At 53.8% G+C, this 16,850-nt stretch overlaps 2 protein-coding genes across 5 annotated transcripts; both read left to right on the top strand.

Moving 5' to 3' along the window:
- The first annotated feature begins 822 nt into the window (after positions 1 to 822).
- On the top strand, positions 823 to 10,807 carry SLC25A44 (solute carrier family 25 member 44). 4 transcript variants are annotated; one of them, XR_012657464.1, is made up of 7 exons: positions 829 to 960; positions 1,968 to 2,097; positions 4,977 to 5,086; positions 5,433 to 6,168; positions 8,160 to 8,287; positions 8,837 to 9,821; positions 10,181 to 10,807. XR_012657464.1 is itself a non-coding variant. In XM_075075142.1 (6 exons), exons 4-6 carry the CDS (start codon positions 5,547 to 5,549, stop codon positions 9,026 to 9,028), a joined length of 942 nt encoding a protein of 313 aa, XP_074931243.1. In that variant the 5' UTR covers positions 829 to 960; positions 1,968 to 2,037; positions 4,977 to 5,086; positions 5,433 to 5,546; the 3' UTR covers positions 9,029 to 10,807. The 4 variants fall into 4 exon arrangements, 3 of the variants coding, with proteins under 3 accessions (XP_074931242.1, XP_074931243.1, XP_074931241.1); XM_075075142.1 differs by having other exon boundaries at positions 1,968 to 2,037; positions 8,837 to 10,807; XM_075075140.1 differs by having other exon boundaries at positions 8,837 to 10,807.
- Positions 10,808 to 11,800: 993 nt separating this feature from the next.
- PMF1 (polyamine modulated factor 1) lies at positions 11,801 to 16,500 on the top strand. The gene is made up of 5 exons (XM_075075144.1): positions 11,801 to 12,060; positions 12,153 to 12,258; positions 13,723 to 13,823; positions 14,482 to 14,677; positions 15,041 to 16,500. The coding sequence occupies exons 1-5, from the start codon at positions 11,816 to 11,818 to the stop codon at positions 15,092 to 15,094; spliced, it is 702 nt and encodes a 233-aa protein (XP_074931245.1). The 5' UTR covers positions 11,801 to 11,815; the 3' UTR covers positions 15,095 to 16,500.
- The last annotated feature ends 350 nt before the right edge of the window (positions 16,501 to 16,850 follow it).

The following is a 16,850-nucleotide window of genomic DNA, read 5'->3' as shown; positions in this document are numbered from 1 at the left end:
TGCTTTTTTGACGACATTGAGCCTTTTTTTTTTTTTAAGATGAACCAGTTGTAAATTTTTCTGCTCTTGTATACTTGCTTTTTTTATTAAAAAGGAAAAGCTACCGCATTGTGCAGCCGCATCCGAGGAGCCGCCCTGGGGGGCAGCCCCAGGCCGCGTGGCCTTTTGGGTGTATGTGCACGCCTGTGGCACGTGGGAGCGTGCAGTCACGTGCAGCGTGTTTGCAGAACGTGCGTGCACATGCCAGGTGAGGGTGTTCGAGGCGTGCACAGGTGCAACACGCGCATGCGCGTTCATGTCCGGCGTGTGAGGGCGTGACGTATGTGCGCACATGCGGCGTGTGCATGGAATATGCATGCATGGGCCGTGTGTGGGGTGTGAGAGGCATCCATGTGCAGCAAGGGGTGAGGAGTTGGGGGAGTACCTGCCCCCACTCCACAGGAGGGAGGAAATGGCCCTCTTACCCCCACTCATCACTCCCTTCCTTTCTGTGCAGCTCTGCTGTGTTCCCCACCTTGCCGTGCCCTCTGCCCTAGCAGCAGCCAGCACGTGAATTCTTCTCGGGAAACAGAGGAGTCGCACCCAGTCGTTAAGGGCCGCTGGGCCTTTAAGAGCTGTAATTCGGCGCTGTCCCTTTAAGGTGAGGGCACCGGCGAGGCCTCCCGCTGTGCGCATGCGCCGTCCGCTCCCTGCGCGTCTTCCCGGGGCTCCGCGGGCTGCCGTCCTCTTTACTGCGGCCGGAAGTACGCGGGGCCTCTTCCGGAGCGGCGTCAGCCCTTCCCCAAGATGGCGCCGGTGCTCGAGCGCTGATTGCTCGGGCGGCGCGCGAGGTCCCGACGAGCTGCCGTTGCCGCCGTTCACTTCCGGCCGGCGGGCGCCGACGGGGAGCGGCCATGGGGCGGCGGGCCCGGCCGGCGGCGGGGCGCGGCGGGGCGGGGGGCTCCCGCCCGCCGGCCTGAGGTGAGCGGGCAGCGGAGGCCGGGCCTGGGGCGCGGGGCTGCGGGGCGGGTGAGCCGCGGGGAGCTCCCGGCGGGGGTCCCGCGGAGGGGGGCGGGGACCCTGGGGCGGGACCGGAGGACGCAGTTCGGTGCGAGAGCCGCTGCCTGAGGAGGCGGGTGCTGCGGCACTGAGGAGCCTGGCGGGGGGGAAGGGGTGGAGGTCCCCTGCGCCTCCGGGGCTGCAGGAATTGAAGCTGCGGCAGAGGGGGGCCGCGCCTGCGACGTGAGCCCAGGTGCTGGGAAAGGCTTCTTAGAGGCATGGAATGCCCTGAGCTGGAAGGGACCCGCAAGGACCATCAAGCCCAGCTCCTGTCCCTGCACAGGACACCCCAAATTCACACCGTGGCTCTGAGGGCCTTGGCCAAGCGCTTCTGGAGCATCGCCAGGCTGGTGCCGCGATGCCTCCCTGGGGAGCCTGTGCCAGGGCTCCACCACCCTCTGGGGGAAGGACCGTCTCCTAATGCCCAGCCTAACCCTCCCCTGGCACATCTCCCTGCCATTCCCTCGGGGCCTGGCGTTGGTCACCAGAGAGCAGAGACCAGCCCTGCCCCTCCTCCTCCCCTTGGGAGGGAGCTGCAGAGCGCCATGAGGCTGCCCTCGGCCCCCTCTGCTCCAGCTGAACAAACCCAGGGACCTCAGCCGCTCCTCGTTTCCCCTCTAAACCCTTCCCCAACTCCGTGGCCCTTGTCTGCACAACTGCTAACCCACTCAGTGACCTTGAGAGGGTCCTGTGCCAAACTTTGCACATGTTCGCTGCCTTTAAAACACCTCAATTGGTTTGGTTTTTTTGTCTCTGGCCAAACACAAGCGCCGATAGCTTTACTTCTAAGGTAGGAGGGCAGCTTGCTGCACCGGCTGCCTGCCCCCTGCCCACAGCCCCCTGCATACAGGAGGTAGGGGGAAGGCAGCGCAAGGCTGTGGGTGTTGGGAAATGCTGGCCTTAGAGTGTCTCTGCCTCCTCATTTACAGAGAGACAACTGCTCATGGAGGAACTGCAGATCTTCAGTGAGGCTGTTTTTATACCCGCTTCCATCCTGGGGTAAATTTAAAGGAGTCCAACAGTAAAGACTTTGAAAACGGAGCTGCCTACTTAGACCAGGTTCGGCGTAACGTGGCACAGATAAAAGGCTTCAGATTTGAGAGACTTGTAGTGGATTTGTTTGATCTCATGCTTTCCCACTTGAGAGGATCTCCACAGGCAACCGCGTATAGCGGTGGGGGCTTAGAAAGGCAGACTCGCCGCCTGCTTCTGGATGGTTCCCAGGCCGTCGTGCTAGGTCATTAGTATGCTGGGCAGGAGACATCCTTGGTCAGGGGTACACAAAGGCCTGTCTTTATTTGCCAAAGAATCATATTTAGATCCAGCTGCAGCAGAAATCGTTTGGAGAACGGACTGGTGGGGCTGCATTCAAAAGGAGATAAATTGGCAGGGTCGCATAGTAAGTTGCGGTCTGTGTTTAGAAGACTGAAGCTGAATCCTGTAAGTCAAACCGCAAACTAGCAAGAGAGCAGAAGCAGGTAGTCTGCGTGGTGATCCTCTCCTTTAATTTCTGGGCAGAAATTCAAGAAATGCTTTTCTCTTCGTGGTGAGAAGTCACCACCTGTATAGATCTGTTGAAGTGTAGTTCTGGTGCGGCAGCTGTTCAAGCACAAGCTCCGTGGCCTCGGAGGGAAGCTGGGGTACTTGTATTTCCCTTTGGAGGGCAGGTCAGTTCTTTTGAGATTCAGCAATTACTTTTATATCCATCTCCCCAGAATTACTTGAAAGGTCATCAGAGAGTTACTGAAACTGGATGCGACAGGGTCGCTGCTCTGAGCGAAGCCCTCGATTTAATTTCTGGAAAAATAAATGCTCTGAGCAAAACTCTCGTCTTGGCAGAGCAAGAATTGTGGCCGCGGTGGTCAAATGGGAGCATCCCTGGTGATGCCAGGATGCCTTCCCTCTCACCTCCCCGCAGGAGGAACTCGTGGCTTTGATTGCTTGCTCGCCCTGGGATTAAAGTGACATTGTCTTTCTAATTTCGATCCTGAATGGAAGTTGTTACAGTCCAAAGAAAGGACAGTTATTTCCTTAAGGAGGTTGTGGCTAAAATTCTAAAAACAAAGCATTACAGCACATAAAACTAAATAAAAATCAAGGATACTTTAAAAATAATTATTATTATTTATTTGTTTGTTGCAGCAATGAGGATTTTTCTTAGCAGGTACACCTTACCTTTCATGTGGGGAGCTCTGTTACGTATGGTTCAGTTGTTGGCTGGCAGAGAAATTTGGAGTGTGGATTAAAACCTCAGGCTTCACCAGGAAATTGCATTGGCTAGGCTTTATTTTATTTTATTTCATGAAATACTAAGCTAGTGGGACTCCTAACAAAAACAAGATGTTGTTTTTCACAGGTTCTGTGTGCAGATAATTCCTGTGCAGGAAGGTTTATGCTGTTTAATTATGCCTGTATTAGTGAACCAGTAATACTGCAATTATAATTAAAGCAATACAACTTTTGTTTAGCCAAGCTGTGGCATTTGTTATGCGTTATCTGTCAAGCCAATTGACTGCAACAATGAAGTGTAGTTTTCTTCGTACTAGGAAAAGCAGGGTTTACCCCACCCTCCCTGTTGGACCCAGATGCCCTTGAGTATTTTTAACTTCACCCTCCATCAGCAGGAGCCTCGGCAGCCTGTAACGCTGTTTGCTGATGTTAAGCAAGTGTTTTGTTGGCAGATAGGCAATAAAATGGCCTGTTAATAGCACCCTCCCCACCCATAATTTCATAACCACAATTTCTTCTCTGTGCCAAAGGTAAATAATTGCCCGTTGTTTTGGTTTTGCGTTTCTAACCAAATGGCTCTTGCCTGTTTGAGCTCTCTTCACAAAGCCTGAAATTTGGAGACATTTATGCTGTGCCCTTCCTGCGTTATACTGATAACGTAAAATGGCCCCCGGATCGGTGCACGGTGTTGGCTGCGCCTCCTGTTAGATTTGAGTTCTCACTCGGTCTGGGCTCGGAGTGAATCTGTCTTCAGATCTCTGCTTTTGGCACACTCGCTCGAGTTTCTGCGTTCGCAAGTGGAGCTGCTTGGCGTTGCTCTGCTTTCCAACAGTTCAGCCCGTGCCTGTGCACGGGCTTTGAGTACCCATTTGCCAGAGCCTGGAATATGAGCTGTCGTGCAGCTGCAGTCAAGCCCTCTCTAATAATTCAGCAGTCGGTTATTCTTGAAGACCTATAGGCTTTTTTGTTATGGAAAGAAAGTCCTTGTGGTCAGTGAAATAACCAGTTTCATGTTGGGGTGATTTTTGAGATGCTCTTCTCTTTTTGCTTGTATATGCCTGGCCCTGCAAGGAGGTTAGCTTATTCCAAGCTTGGTTAATCATGCACCAGGTTAGAGCAAATTACAGCCAAAAGGGAGGCGGGTGGAGCTACTGAGAGTCTTGTCCTGGGGAGGCAGTTGTTGGTGACTGCTGGGACGTGGCTGCCTGCAGGATGAGACACAGCGATAGCGCATCAGGGGCAGGAGCTGGGCTCGGGAAGGGACTGCAGGAAGAGGCTGAAGCAGGATATCCCTGCCTTGTCCCTCAGTCCTTGGTCCTCTGAATGCTGCCAGAATTGGAAGGATGGCGGGTTTGTGAGCGCTTTCGTACCAGAAGCGGTGATGCAGTACTGGAAGTGAGGATGAACTTTGCTCCCCTTAGCTGAAAAGCACAGTTAGGCACCGCTCAGCTGAGAGATCCCTGGCCTGTGATTTTTTAACCCTTTTCAGGGTCTCTGTCATCAGTGTGGAGGCTCTGCATGGCTGGCTGCATTTGCCTTGTTCTCCCATTGTTGCTCCTCTTTTCACCTACCTCTTCTCCCTTCCCTGGCTTGCATCACCCTCCAGCTTTAGAAAGGTTGAAATGGAAATGCCCAGAAAAAAACATGTCTAATTTGTGCAGGGAATCTGGGAACACAAACGGACACTTGTCCCTTCCTTCTTTGCACAGAGCCTGGAACTGAGAAGTGATGTCCTGACATCTGGGAGCATCACAGACCCGGAATGACTGGGAGAAGCTGCTTTGGTTGCCAGTTCGTATTCCTGCGCGCTCGTTAAAAGGTAGTGCTTGCTGTGGGAGCAGCGCTCTTCCTCTGTAGGCCTCAAACTGCTTTGCAAAGCCTGGCAGGCTTTGCTTTGCAGCGGAGTAGTCTGGACCGTAGTGAGAACTGTGTGTGTGCGGGCTGCTGTTAGAGTTTAACAAGTAGCCATGGTGACATCAAAAGGTGCCGCCATCAGCCACGTGACACGGCCCTGCTTCCTGAGGTTACAGTCCCACCGCTCTGCCAGCGGAACGGTTTATGCAGAGGTTCTCTGATTTTTCCTGAAGTACAGAGCAAAGTTAGGTGACGTAGGCTGCTTTGGTGAGCTCGGGTGCTTTGTCTACAAAAAGTGTCTCTCGTTTCAGATGCCAGCACTTCCAACCTAGTCAGTCAACATAGGAGGGCTGCGCCTGGATCTGCTCTGTGCTTTTGAGGTAGATCTGGGGCGTTCCATCCCTCCTACCCCACTTCCAGGAGCCATGGAGGACAAACGCAACATCCCCATCATTGAGTGGGAGCACCTGGACAAAAGGAAATTCTACGTGTTCGGGATTTGCATGACTATGATGATCCGGGTGAGTGTTTACCCTTTCACGCTCATCCGGACACGGTTGCAGGTTCAGAAGGGCAAGAGCTTGTACAACGGGACTTTTGATGCTTTCGTGAAAATCCTGCGGACAGAAGGGACAGCTGGGCTCTACCGTGGCTTTCTGGTCAACACTTTCACCCTGATCTCTGGACAGTGCTACGTGACAACGTATGAGCTCACTCGGAAGTATGTGTCGCGGTACAACAACAACAACGCCGTGAAGTCTCTGGTGGCAGGCGGCTCAGCCTCCCTGGTGGCCCAGAGCATCACGGTGCCCATCGATGTGATCTCCCAGCATCTCATGATGCAGAGGAAGGGGGAAAGCATGGGCAGGTTTAAGGTGCAGAACCAAGACGGCAAGCGGATGTTGGTCTTTGGCCAAACCAAGGACATCATTGTACAGATTTTCAAGGCTGACGGCTTTAGAGGCTTCTACAGGGGCTATGTGGCCTCGCTGCTCACCTATATTCCCAACAGTGCAGTCTGGTGGCCCTTCTACCACTTCTATGCCGGTAAGTGAAAGGAGACTTTGAACATGTCTTACCCCAGAAGTCCTAGAAGTCCCTCAGATCAACTCTGAAACTGTGGACCCAGCGTGATTTGCTCTCTCTTTGATTTGGGATGGGAGCAGGACCAAAGCCGTGGGAGCAGAACCAAGCTACTTGTCTTGAAACAAATAGCTTTGTCCAGTTTAAACCCATTCTGCAGATCCTGGGTGGAACTTCAACGGGGCAGCATTGTTTTAAATGCAGAGTTAAAGAATAGGGGTCTGAGTGCTAGAGGACTTAAAACTGGGTGGTTCTAGGTCTACTTTAACTTTCTCTTCCGCTAATCCCAAATAATGCTTACTTTCTGCATGGAAGTGAGGAAGGCTGTTGTCTGGCATTGGGCAGAGTTTTGAAGCCGCCGTGTAAGTATGACTCGTCTTTCAGCTCACGTGGACTCAGGAGTCTCCTATGTGGCAAAAAGACTTCTAGAGCCACAAATCTCGTAGTAAAACCAAACAACAGGCAGAGACAAAGGCCAGATCTTATGTGGTTTTGTGTCTTAGGATCATGCTTCGGTTTCTGTAGCTTTAAAACTGGCACCAAGGCTTGTGATATAAAACTACGCTTAACAGCGTGTTCTTTCTCCCAGGCTCAGCTCTGGTAATCCCAAATACTGAAGATATTGGGCAGATAAGATTTATTTCTGCCTCCCCCACCCATGATAATCCTTTAGATTTGTCATGCAGCTTTGCCTGTGGTTTTTAGACTAATATTTACCTAATAGCAATCTGCCTAAAAGCGATGATAATGAGAGGCTTAGATTTCACTGTACTAGGCTTAAAGCATATCTTAGAAATCACCTGCTTCGAAAAATACAGGTGTCTCGAATGTCTCGCTTGCTTTTCAGAGGGCGCATTCTGGTAACAATGGGGAGCATTGATTACGCCCCACTGCCGCATTTCAGTGGCAGCAGCAGCAGCTTGGGATGTTGGTGTCTCTGAACTTTTTGGGGGTGCTCCCTTCACTCTCCATGTCAACAATTTTCAGTACCAAAATCCGCTGCGTTAATTATAAGACTTTCATGCCAGAAAGGTTCAAAAGAACAAAAAGTCATCTAAGAACAGGCAAGTTGATATGGAGAGGACGGAGCTTGCCTCTTTCAGATGTTTGCTCTCTCTCCTAGTCTTCTGCCATGGAAATCAAGGTGATGTTAAATGTAAGCCCCAGCTGTCAATGCATCTCTTCTTTGGCTGCTTTTTCTGGTCCCCTGTCCCTGGATAGCGTGCTGCTCCCGGCTGGCGGCAGCAGGGGTCACTGAACCTTCCTCAGGGCTCAAAGTACGCTGCTGGCAGCGGTTCGCATCAGCGTTCTGGGTCACGAGCAGAGCGGCTTCCTTCCCTCGTGCCAGATAGACACAACCACCACATCATCCAAATAAACTGGGACTTTTGGACTGCCTTCCATACAGCGTTAACCAATAAAAGTGTGGGAGATTCAGCTCCTGCTTGCCAGGTAGTAGGAGCAGAATGAGGAAATCCCCGGCATGAGCAGTACATAGCAGGATGCCTTGTAGGTATCTCTTGGACGGTGTGTTCGGTGGTAGCGACAGCTCTCTGGATCTGTGCGAATCTCTGCAGACAACTTCTGATAGCCTTGTCTAAAGGTTTTCCCCCTGCCTTTTAAAGGGCGGCGTGAATGTTTCTGAGCTCTCTTTTGGGGACATAGAAGCTTATCCTGCCCTGGTTTTGCCCAGCAGGTCTGAGAGCTGGTGTTTGAGCAGACCAGAGGCTGTACGATGGAGCACCAAGCCGCCAGGGTGTTTGCGGGCTTGCTTCCTGCGCTTTGCTGACTTTCTGGTTGCTGTAGAAAGCACCGCTTAGACATGCTGTGGGAGGAGGTGACAGGTTGTAAGTCAGGGGTTCTGCCCGCTGCAGATCAGTCTAAATTAGGAGGTGGAGTTAAGGGACTGATAAGGAGCCACTTGTCTGAAACTTTACTCTCTCTCCTGTTCCCAGAACAGCTTTCTAGCTTGACTCCGAAAGACTGTCCCCACCTCCTCCTCCAAGCTATATCGGGGCCACTTGCGGCCGCGACGGCTTCCACGCTCACCAACCCCATGGATGTTGTCAGGGCTCGGGTGCAGGTAAGAGCTCAGCCTGCTTGGCGTGTCTGTCCGCAACAACAGCGTGACGCTGGGGTGGGGTTCGGTCTCAGCTCTTTGATCTCTGTGGCTTCAGTAAACGACTCCCCGTCTCTCTCTGTTCCTGGATTGTTTTGTCCTAGATGTCATGGTGCTTAACTTGCACTTGGCATTAATAGGAGGCAGCTCAGGTAGCAAGGCTGGCTTCGCCTACCTGGACTGTGCAAATGAGGTTTCCCAGCAGATGTGGCATCCTTCAGAAAAGCAGAGGTGCTTCTAGCAGTGTCAGTTTTAGTAAGACTCGAGCTGTCGTGTTGCTCCAGCCCCTTCTAGATGGCGCGGATGGGAAGGAGGAGGAGGCAGGTCTAAGAATCCCACTTACTGCTGCCTCTTTAGGACTTCTTTTTTCCTGCCCCTGGCAATTCTGGAGACCAGATCAAGGTTATTGTACTGGCTGATCTGTAGTGTCTAAAGTCTCCAGCTGGAGCAGAAACCCAGGGCAGCTCAGCATGAAGTGTGGCAGCTCTGTGAATATTTGTTCTGGCTTTGCAGGTGGAAGGCAAGAGCTCCATCATCCTCACCTTCAAACAGCTCATGGCAGAGGAAGGCCCCTGGGGCCTGACGAAAGGCCTCTCCGCCCGCATCATCTCAGCCACTCCTTCCACCATCGTCATTGTGGTGGGGTACGAAACTCTGAAGAAGCTGAGCCTCCGCCCAGAGCTGGTGGATTCACGACATTGGTAGAGGCAGCTGTTGGAAGAGAAACCTTTTGAACCCTCTGAATTTGGACTGTTGCGGTGGAAGGCTCGGGAGGAGAGGCAGCTGCTCTCTCCTTTGTCTCTCGCTGGTTCCACAGGACAAGGCAGGAACAAGAGCAACTGCCATTTCACCTCTTTAGATTTGGTTGTAATACGATGCTCTGCTGCTGTTTCTGCTTAAAACCATCAAAACGGGACCTTCAGCGATGCTGTTTACCTGTGACAGTTCACTCAAGAGCAGCCAGGTGCGTGAGCGCATCCTGGCAAGTTCTTAATTCCCTCTTGTTTTTTAAATTAAAGACTTACTGGCTGAAGCAAAAAGCCAGTTTATTCTTTAAATTATTCTAGACTTCGCCAAACTTCCGAGGAAGCGAGCCTAACAGGCTGCAGCAGAGCCCTCTGGTGGGTTGGGCGCTGACTGCAGCTGCGCTGTGGGAAGCTGGAAGAGTAGAATAGACAAGTCAAGTTCTCCAATCACCCACGTTTATTTCTAGATGTGAGACGAGAGTAACCTGGAACCACTTAAGACCTGATTTGCTGCATTTCGAATAGATCTGTACATACCTTTTTTTTTGTATGTTCTTCAAAAATGTTTCCTATCTCTCATCCTTCAAACAGCAAGCTGGCTGATCGGCGGGTTGAGTTGACTGTAATTAGCCGATGGCGATTTTGACACCTAACCTGTGTTTTTAATCTGTTGTTATTTAATTTTTTCTATTTTAGGGAAGCTTATTCTGATTTCTGGGGGACTGAGTGGTTGTTCCGTGGCCTTGTTCAATGTGAGTGTCAATACTGCACGGTCAGGGTGGCTGCTGCCACTTCCCACCTTCAGTTAGTTTAAGCACAAAGAAATGCAGAGGTTAGAAGTGTCGGGTTGCTGTGCTGCCAGCGGCCGGGGTGAGAACCAAACGTGATTTGAGCTCCAGCTGGGTGTGAGGTGGGGAAGAAAAAAAAAAAGCTTGTACTGGCTTTTGATCCAGTTCAAACCTGATTGGCATGTTCATATTGAATAAGAAGTAATGGTTCACTAGTAATTTAAGTTCAAATCCTGCTTATCCCGTTTGGGAAGGGCAAGGACTATGCTTTGCACGCTCTTGCTGGATCAAAATTGTAAGCTACGGTCTGTGTCTTTTACCAGATGAAAACTTGCAGTCGAGTGCTGAAGCAAGAGGCAGCTCTTTGGGAGGGAGGAGGAGCAAAGGGATTGTTTGACTTCACTCTTCTGGTCTCGGTATTTGAGATTTGCCCCTCGCGCTGCCAGCCCACGCACGGCGCTCTTTCCGCTTAGTTGTGTGTCTGAGAGGTGAGAGAGAACACCTCCCCGTAACAGATGTATCGCCGCCTCTGTTCATCTCGGCGCCGTAACAAGGAATTCTTGGTCGTGGCGTTGATCCTGCCGAACTGTGGCTGCTGCCAGGCTCTTAGCTGTCTTTTCACCTGGGACTCGCTAAGCGCGGCTCTTGCCTTCCTCCCACCGTCTGCAGCTCGGCCCAGGCTGGAGGTGGAACAAGTATGGACAGATGCTGCTGAAGTTGGAGAGAGACTTTTATGTTTAAGGGCAGAACTTGGTTATAAGATACATTACCCTTTAATGGGGCTGCAAATGAGTCATCAAAGGCCTTTTAATCCCACCTGTGTTTTCTGCAGTGTTAAATAAGGCGATGTATGCCTGAGCCGCTGACAGAGCTGTTTGAGCTGTGTGTTCTGCAAGCTGCTCTCTGTCGTGGTTTGGTTGATTAAAAGGTGATGCCGGTTGGCTCTGTAATAGGGGAGTCTGCTCTAAAAAGGGGGAACAGCGGCGTTGTGAGATTACAAGGAGGTATCCCAAGTGTACCATAGCCCCGTTCCCGCACAAAGGCGGTAGTAATACCAGTATTAAAAGGAAACACTAATAATCAGGCTGTGCTGATGACCAGCAGGGTAACTGTCGGTGTGTGTCACGGGAGTGGCAGACGGCACAAATACCGGGAGATGCTCTCAAGCTTGATAGTCCTCTCTTAACCAGCAAAGTTCTTGATAACTAATAAACTTCAGAGACCTTCAGTTTGACACCGGAGTTCAGCAGCGCGTTAGTCTCGGTGAGCGCGCTTGCCAAGGGCGTCTGCCCGTTCCTGTCGTGTCATGGCGATGCTTGGTGTTAATGCTTCACCTTCTGAGTAGCGCCAGGAGAGACCTGCCCAGCTGAGGCTGCCCGAAAAAAACCAAACAACGATGGTGACTGCACACAAAGCTGAACACGCCAGAAAAAATAATAAAATTTAAAGAGAAACCAGGCGAAGGCGGGGCAACTGTAGGTGACCTGTGAGCCCAGGTCCTGCTTTACAGCCCGTGGTTGGCTCTTGCAGGCACTCTCTTAGCAAGGGGGAAGAATTTGCATTTCCCCTCTCTGTGCTGAACCTGGGTTATTCTTTCCCCTTCGAATTCCTCAGGTTTGATCGTTATATTTCAATAAATAAATAGCAGTCAGTTGGCGGGCAGGCTCGGGGGGGTTTGCACAGTGATCTCAGCAGAGGGTTATGTTCGTCTCTCTCCCGCAGAGGCTGGCTCGCTGCTCCCGGCCGTGACGCGGCCGATGACGTGTGTCAGCCCGCCGTGATTTTTATTACTGTTTTTTGATGCTTAAAGCCCTTCTGCCCCGTCCTGGGGGGCGAGCTGGGAGGCCCCGCCCCCTCCCGGGGTCCCGCCCCCTCCCGGGAGGCCCCGCCCCCGGCGGGCCTCCCGCTCGTCTTCGCAGAGGAGGTGGAGCTTGCCCATCCTCGCATGCGCAGTCGGGATGGGCGGGGGCCGCCGCGCAACCACCAATGGTAGCGGCGCCGCGCCGTGGCGGTGGCCAATGGGCGTTGGCGGCGGGGCGGTTGGGCGGCTGGACATGGCGGCGGCGCGGAGCGGCGGGGAGGAGGCAGCGGCGGGCGGCGATGGGGGTGATGGCGGCTCGCCCGTGTCGGCGGCGCCGGGCCGCGCCCAGGTGTTCGACACCGTGGTGGACACCTTCCTAGAGAAGCTGGTGGCAGCCGGGAGGTGAGGCGGGAGCGGCGGGCGCCGCCCGGGGGGGGCTCGGCCTGAGGAGGCCCCGGCCCGGCGGTGACCCCCCCGCCCCTCCCGCTTCGCAGCTACCAGCGGTTCGCGAACTGCTACCGGTGCTTCTACAAACTGCAGCCCGAAGTGACGAGGAGCATTTACGATCAGTTTATATCCCAGCTGCAGACGTCCATCAAGGTGAAAGGGGGAGCAGAGCCTTCGCGGCGGGGGCGGCGCCCGGCCCGCGGGGGTCCCTCAGAGCCGCGGAATGGTGGGGGGTGGAAGGGAGCTCTGGAAAGAGACTCCTCCAGCAGCGTGCCCGGGCAGCCAGCCGTGCCCTGGGGGGCACCGAGCCCTGCATCGCAGCCGGGCGAGGGGGGGAATTGTCCCGCTCTGCGCCGCGCTGGGGCGGCCTCGCCTCGAGGGCTGTGGGCAGCGTTGGGCGCCGCAGGACATGAAGGGTATAAAGCTACTGGAGAGTGTCCAGAGGAGGCCACGGAGTTGGGGAAGGGTTTAGAGGGGAAACGAGGAGCGGCTGAGGTCCCTGGGTTTGTTCAGCTGGAGCAGAGGAGGCCGAGGGCAGCCCTCATGGCGCTCTGCAGCTCCCTCCCAAGGGGAGGAGGAGGGGCAGGGCTGGTCTCTGCTCTCTGGTGACCAACGCCAGGCCCCGAGGGAACGGCAGGGAGATGTGCCAGGGGAGGGTTAGGCTGGGCATTAGGGGAAGGTCCTTCCCCCAGAGGGTGGTGGAGCCCTGGCACAGGCTCCCCAGGGAGGCATCACAGCACCAGCCTGGCGATGTTCCAGAAGCACTTGGCCAAGGCCCCCAGAGCCATGGTGTGAATTTGGGGTGTCCTGTGCAGGGACAGGAGCTGGGCTTGAGGATCCCTGCGGGTCCCTTCCAGCTCAGGACATTCTATGATTCTAACCACCCCCTGCATGAGCAGGCACCCCCAGAGCAGGGCCACAGGGCCGCGTCCAGGCGGGGGGTGAATGTCTCCAGGGAAGGGACCCCACAGCCTCTCTGGGCAGCCTGTGCCCCTGCTCTGGCACCCGCACAGGGAAGGGGTTTGTCCTCATGTTCAGGCGGAACTTCCCGTGTTCCACTTGTGCCCGTGGCCCCTTGGCCTGGCGCTGGGCACCACTGGAAAGAGCCCATCCCCCTGACACCCACCCCTCAGATATTTATAAGCACCGATGAGATCCCCCCTCAGGCTTCCTTCTCCAGGCTGAACAAGCCCAGGACTCTCAGCCTTTCCTCATAAGAGAGGTGCTCCAATCCCCTCATCATCTTGGTAGCTCTTACAGTAGGTAACAAATACATTCCTGGAACAGCAAAACCAAAAAGTTAAGAGTGGTCCCCAGAGATTCTTCCAGACCTCTTTGTTTTCCCCAGAAAGACCTGTAGAACCATTTAGGTTGGAAAAGGCCCTTGAGATACTGAGTCCAACCATAAACCCAATGCTGCGAAGTCCACCACTAAACCATGTCCCTAAGCACCACGTCCGCCTACCCTATAAATACCTCCGGGGTGTTGACTCAATACCTGGTGATTCCTGGGCTGTAGCCTTCATCCAGGGAAAAGCGAGGGCTCGCAAGTGGGTTGATGCCTGTGTCAGTTCAGTTCGGGTCCTGCTGAATCCCCGTGGTGTCCTTCCTTCACAGGAGGAGATCCAGGAGGTCAAGGATGAAGGGAATCTGGAGATGCTCTTTAATTCACTGGATAAGATCGTGGAGGAGGCAAAGAACCAGGAAGAGCCTGCATGGTACGGATGGTCTTGGGGAAGGCAGTCGGGGAGCGTGCGCGTGTGGAGGCAGGTTCCTTCAAGGGTGAAAGTCGGTCCCTGTGTCATGTCGACGTGCCCTGTAGGCCTTGTGCCGTAAGGGAATCTTTCAAACCTCGTGTATCTTAACAGCAATGTCGTTACGTCTAAAACATCCAAAAAAAAGGTTTTACCTGTGCTTCTCTAGGTCGTGTATTTATGCTTCCTCAGTGCAAGGAGGAGGTTAGTGCCGCTGAGACCGGAAGGGAGGTAAACTCAATTCTGAATAATTCGAAGTGCTGATGGAATGTTTTAGCCGCAGCTACTGTTCTGATAGCAGAGCTCCCATCAACACTTCTTGTTGGGATGCCTTGCTGAGGGGCTCAGCAGGCACTGCAAGTTGTTCACCCTGAAGGCAGGCTGGGTCTTGTAATCAAAAGCGTTATCCCCATTCCTTGTTTCTGTCTTTGGGGAAGTTAATTACATCCTGCCTGTCTCCGGGCCTCAACTAACGGCAGAGTTTTGGGGCAGATTTCTTCCATCCCTTCAGGTGCGGCGTCAGGGGGCTGCGCAGCGGGGCGCCCCTTAGACGCGCACTTCCTCGCTGTGCTCAGGCATCGAGAGCCAGGGGTAAATTGCTTCACGTCCCGGTTGTTCCCAGGCGTCCCAGCGGGATCCCGGAAGAGGATGTTCGCAGCGCGATGGTGCCGTACCTCCTTAAGCACAGGTCGCACCTGCGGAAGGTCCTGAAGGAGAAGGAGGAAGAGAACGGGAAGGTAGCGGAGTCTGTGCTTGCGGGGAGGGATAGGATTGCGGAGCTGCAGCGGCTGATACAAGCTCGCAAACATGCCTGGCAGGTAAAAATAAACAAATAAATAAAGACCCCCTTCTCTTTGCAGCACCAGCCTGAAAGAAATGCTGTTCCATGGCTTGAGTAGCAAACGGCTGCACTATATTTAAGCCCTCCACTTATCAAAGGCCTCGCCAGGATCCAAGTACTGCTAAACTCAGCCTGGGAGGCCTGGGCGTTTTCCCTGGAGGTCTCGGATGTTTTTTCCTGTGTGCCGGATGGGATGTTTCTGTGGGTTGTGTTCCGTACGTGCAGGGGATGGCAGTGTATATCAAGCTCTGTTTTCTATCAGCCTCCTTTGCGTCCTGAAGGCTTGCGTCTGTGGAGAAAAGCACTTTGCTGAGCTCAGTGGTGGTTGTTTTCCTTCCAGGCAATTAGTAAAGAGCAACGAGAACTCGTCATGATGTTCCAGGAGACCCAGTGAGGACGCGGGGAGAGTCTGCGTGTTTTGTGGGGGGTGTTGATCCTCCCCTCGGAAGCGCGGACGACGCGCTGGGAAGTGGGACTCTGTGCATGGCATAAGCCAACCACGCAAACTCACCGTCATCTTGTCAGGCCAGAAGCAGCTTGCGCCGGGACTGCAAAGCTGCCGGACCTGAACGCTTTGATCAAAGTTTGTGAAGAAATAAAAAAAGACACATCGGGATCTTTGGAAATAGAGGACAATTCCCTATTCCCTGCTCGGCTCAGCAGGGAGGAGAACCCCGCAGATCTGATAGCCACAGCACGTCTGTACACTCACACGCCTCTTCAGCGCTGTGACGGGCATGATTCTAACTTGCTAAAGCCAAATTTGTGGCCTTTGAAGGTATTTCGGGTGCGCATTAGAGAAAAATCGGTGCCTTACGCACAGAGGCTGCGCCGTGCTCAGGAGCGAGGAGCCAGGGAGCTGTAGCACACGAGGCCCGCAGTCGGGTACACGCTGCCACGGCATTTTGTACAGCTGGGGTGCAAAGAGCCCCACTGGACTCTTGCCGTGTTTTTGCAGTGTTCCTTTTCAGTATCCGTGTCTTTAAACAACTGTCAACCCGCGGCCTGTCAGAACAGACGTGGCAGCAGCCGCTTTATCGCATCGAGTTCCTTGGTGCCATTTATTCTTTTCAGTTATTTTCCAACCCCGCTTCCCTCCCAGCAGATACACACTGAGGGCGCTTCTCCGAGGACGCAGCGTGAAGCATCCGGGGATGTGCCGCCCGTGTGTGCGTGGAGCCGAGCAGAGGTTGGAACGGCCCTGCCTTGGCTTTGTGGGCTCCTGGCAAAGGGATTTAATGCTTTCCCGTGAAACCTCCACGTTGGCTCCCGGAACCAAACTGGGTTGGGTTTTACCCGCCTGGAGTTGTTCTTCAGCCTCTCATCGGAAGTTTGCCAGCCAGGGGAGCAGGGACTCGCTGAGTCCGCCCAGCGCGGGGTGTTAGTGAAGCCCTGCAAGCGAGGTGTTCCTTTAAAGGGAAGAAAAGGTCCTTCCTCTGGGCTGGGCAGATCATGAGGAGAGTCTTACTGAGCCTGACAAGGGCTGATTGCGAGGCTGCTTCCAGCAGACACCAGATATGCCGAGGGCAGCAGGTGCTCTGCTCTTCTCATCCTCCGTGCCTGTTGTGCCCTTCGCCCGTTGGTGCGTGCTGTCCCGAGGAGAGGTTGTGCCCTGTGCGGTGGGGAAATACAAATTCTGAGAACAACAGTGGTGATTTCCACCGAGCACAAACCTCTGTTTTCAATTAGAGGCAGCCAGAGCCTGCGATTGACTGACTTAGGCATATTTTCCTTCTGTCGTAAACAAGCCTTCCCTCGCTGCATTATAATCTAAATAAATTGGAGCTGTTGTTCCCCCGGTCTTGGCTCCCGCTGTGTGCGCTTGGCCTACGTACTCTATAGTTTATGGGTTTGTTTGACAAAGGCTCTGGCTTCAGCATTTCTCTCCTCCTCCACCCTAAAGCCTCCAGTTCCGCTTTTCAGGACAGGGCTGGGATTTATAGGATCTGAAAGTCTGGAAAGTGGTCAGGATCCCAAAGAGGAATGTCACCCCAGGCAGCCCCAGGAGCTCCCGCTGCTCGGAGCCTTCCTGGACTTCAGCAGGGGCAGACTGGAGGAGGGTGAGCACCCTGAGCGCTGCTGGGGTCTCAGGGAGGGTAGGAAGTAAAAGGATGGATGAACAAGAGATTCTACTTCTCCAGCCGCTCCAC

Source organism: Phalacrocorax aristotelis, chromosome 25 (genome assembly GCF_949628215.1).
Source record: "Phalacrocorax aristotelis chromosome 25, bGulAri2.1, whole genome shotgun sequence".
Classification (NCBI taxonomy): domain Eukaryota; kingdom Metazoa; phylum Chordata; class Aves; order Suliformes; family Phalacrocoracidae; genus Phalacrocorax; species Phalacrocorax aristotelis.
Note: the sequence above shows the minus strand (reverse complement) of the source record. Positions and strands in the feature narration are given on the sequence as shown.

What these genes read in the sequence shown, in the direction of transcription:
- SLC25A44 (XM_075075141.1), top strand. Translation starts at nt 5,547, where the DNA reads ATGGAGGACAAACGCAACATCCCCATCATTGAGTGGGAGCACCTGGAC. An exon ending in CTTCTACCACTTCTATGCCG is followed by an intron (nt 6,169 to 8,159) that starts GTAAGTGAAAGG and finishes TCCTGTTCCCAG; the next exon opens with AACAGCTTTCTAGCTTGACT. An exon ending in TTGTCAGGGCTCGGGTGCAG is followed by an intron (nt 8,288 to 8,836) that starts GTAAGAGCTCAG and finishes CTGGCTTTGCAG; the next exon opens with GTGGAAGGCAAGAGCTCCAT.
- PMF1 (XM_075075144.1), top strand. Translation starts at nt 11,816, where the DNA reads ATGGGCGGGGGCCGCCGCGCAACCACCAATGGTAGCGGCGCCGCGCCG. An exon ending in AGCTGCAGACGTCCATCAAG is followed by an intron (nt 12,259 to 13,722) that starts GTGAAAGGGGGA and finishes CTTCCTTCACAG; the next exon opens with GAGGAGATCCAGGAGGTCAA. An exon ending in CTCGCAAACATGCCTGGCAG is followed by an intron (nt 14,678 to 15,040) that starts GTAAAAATAAAC and finishes TTTTCCTTCCAG; the next exon opens with GCAATTAGTAAAGAGCAACG.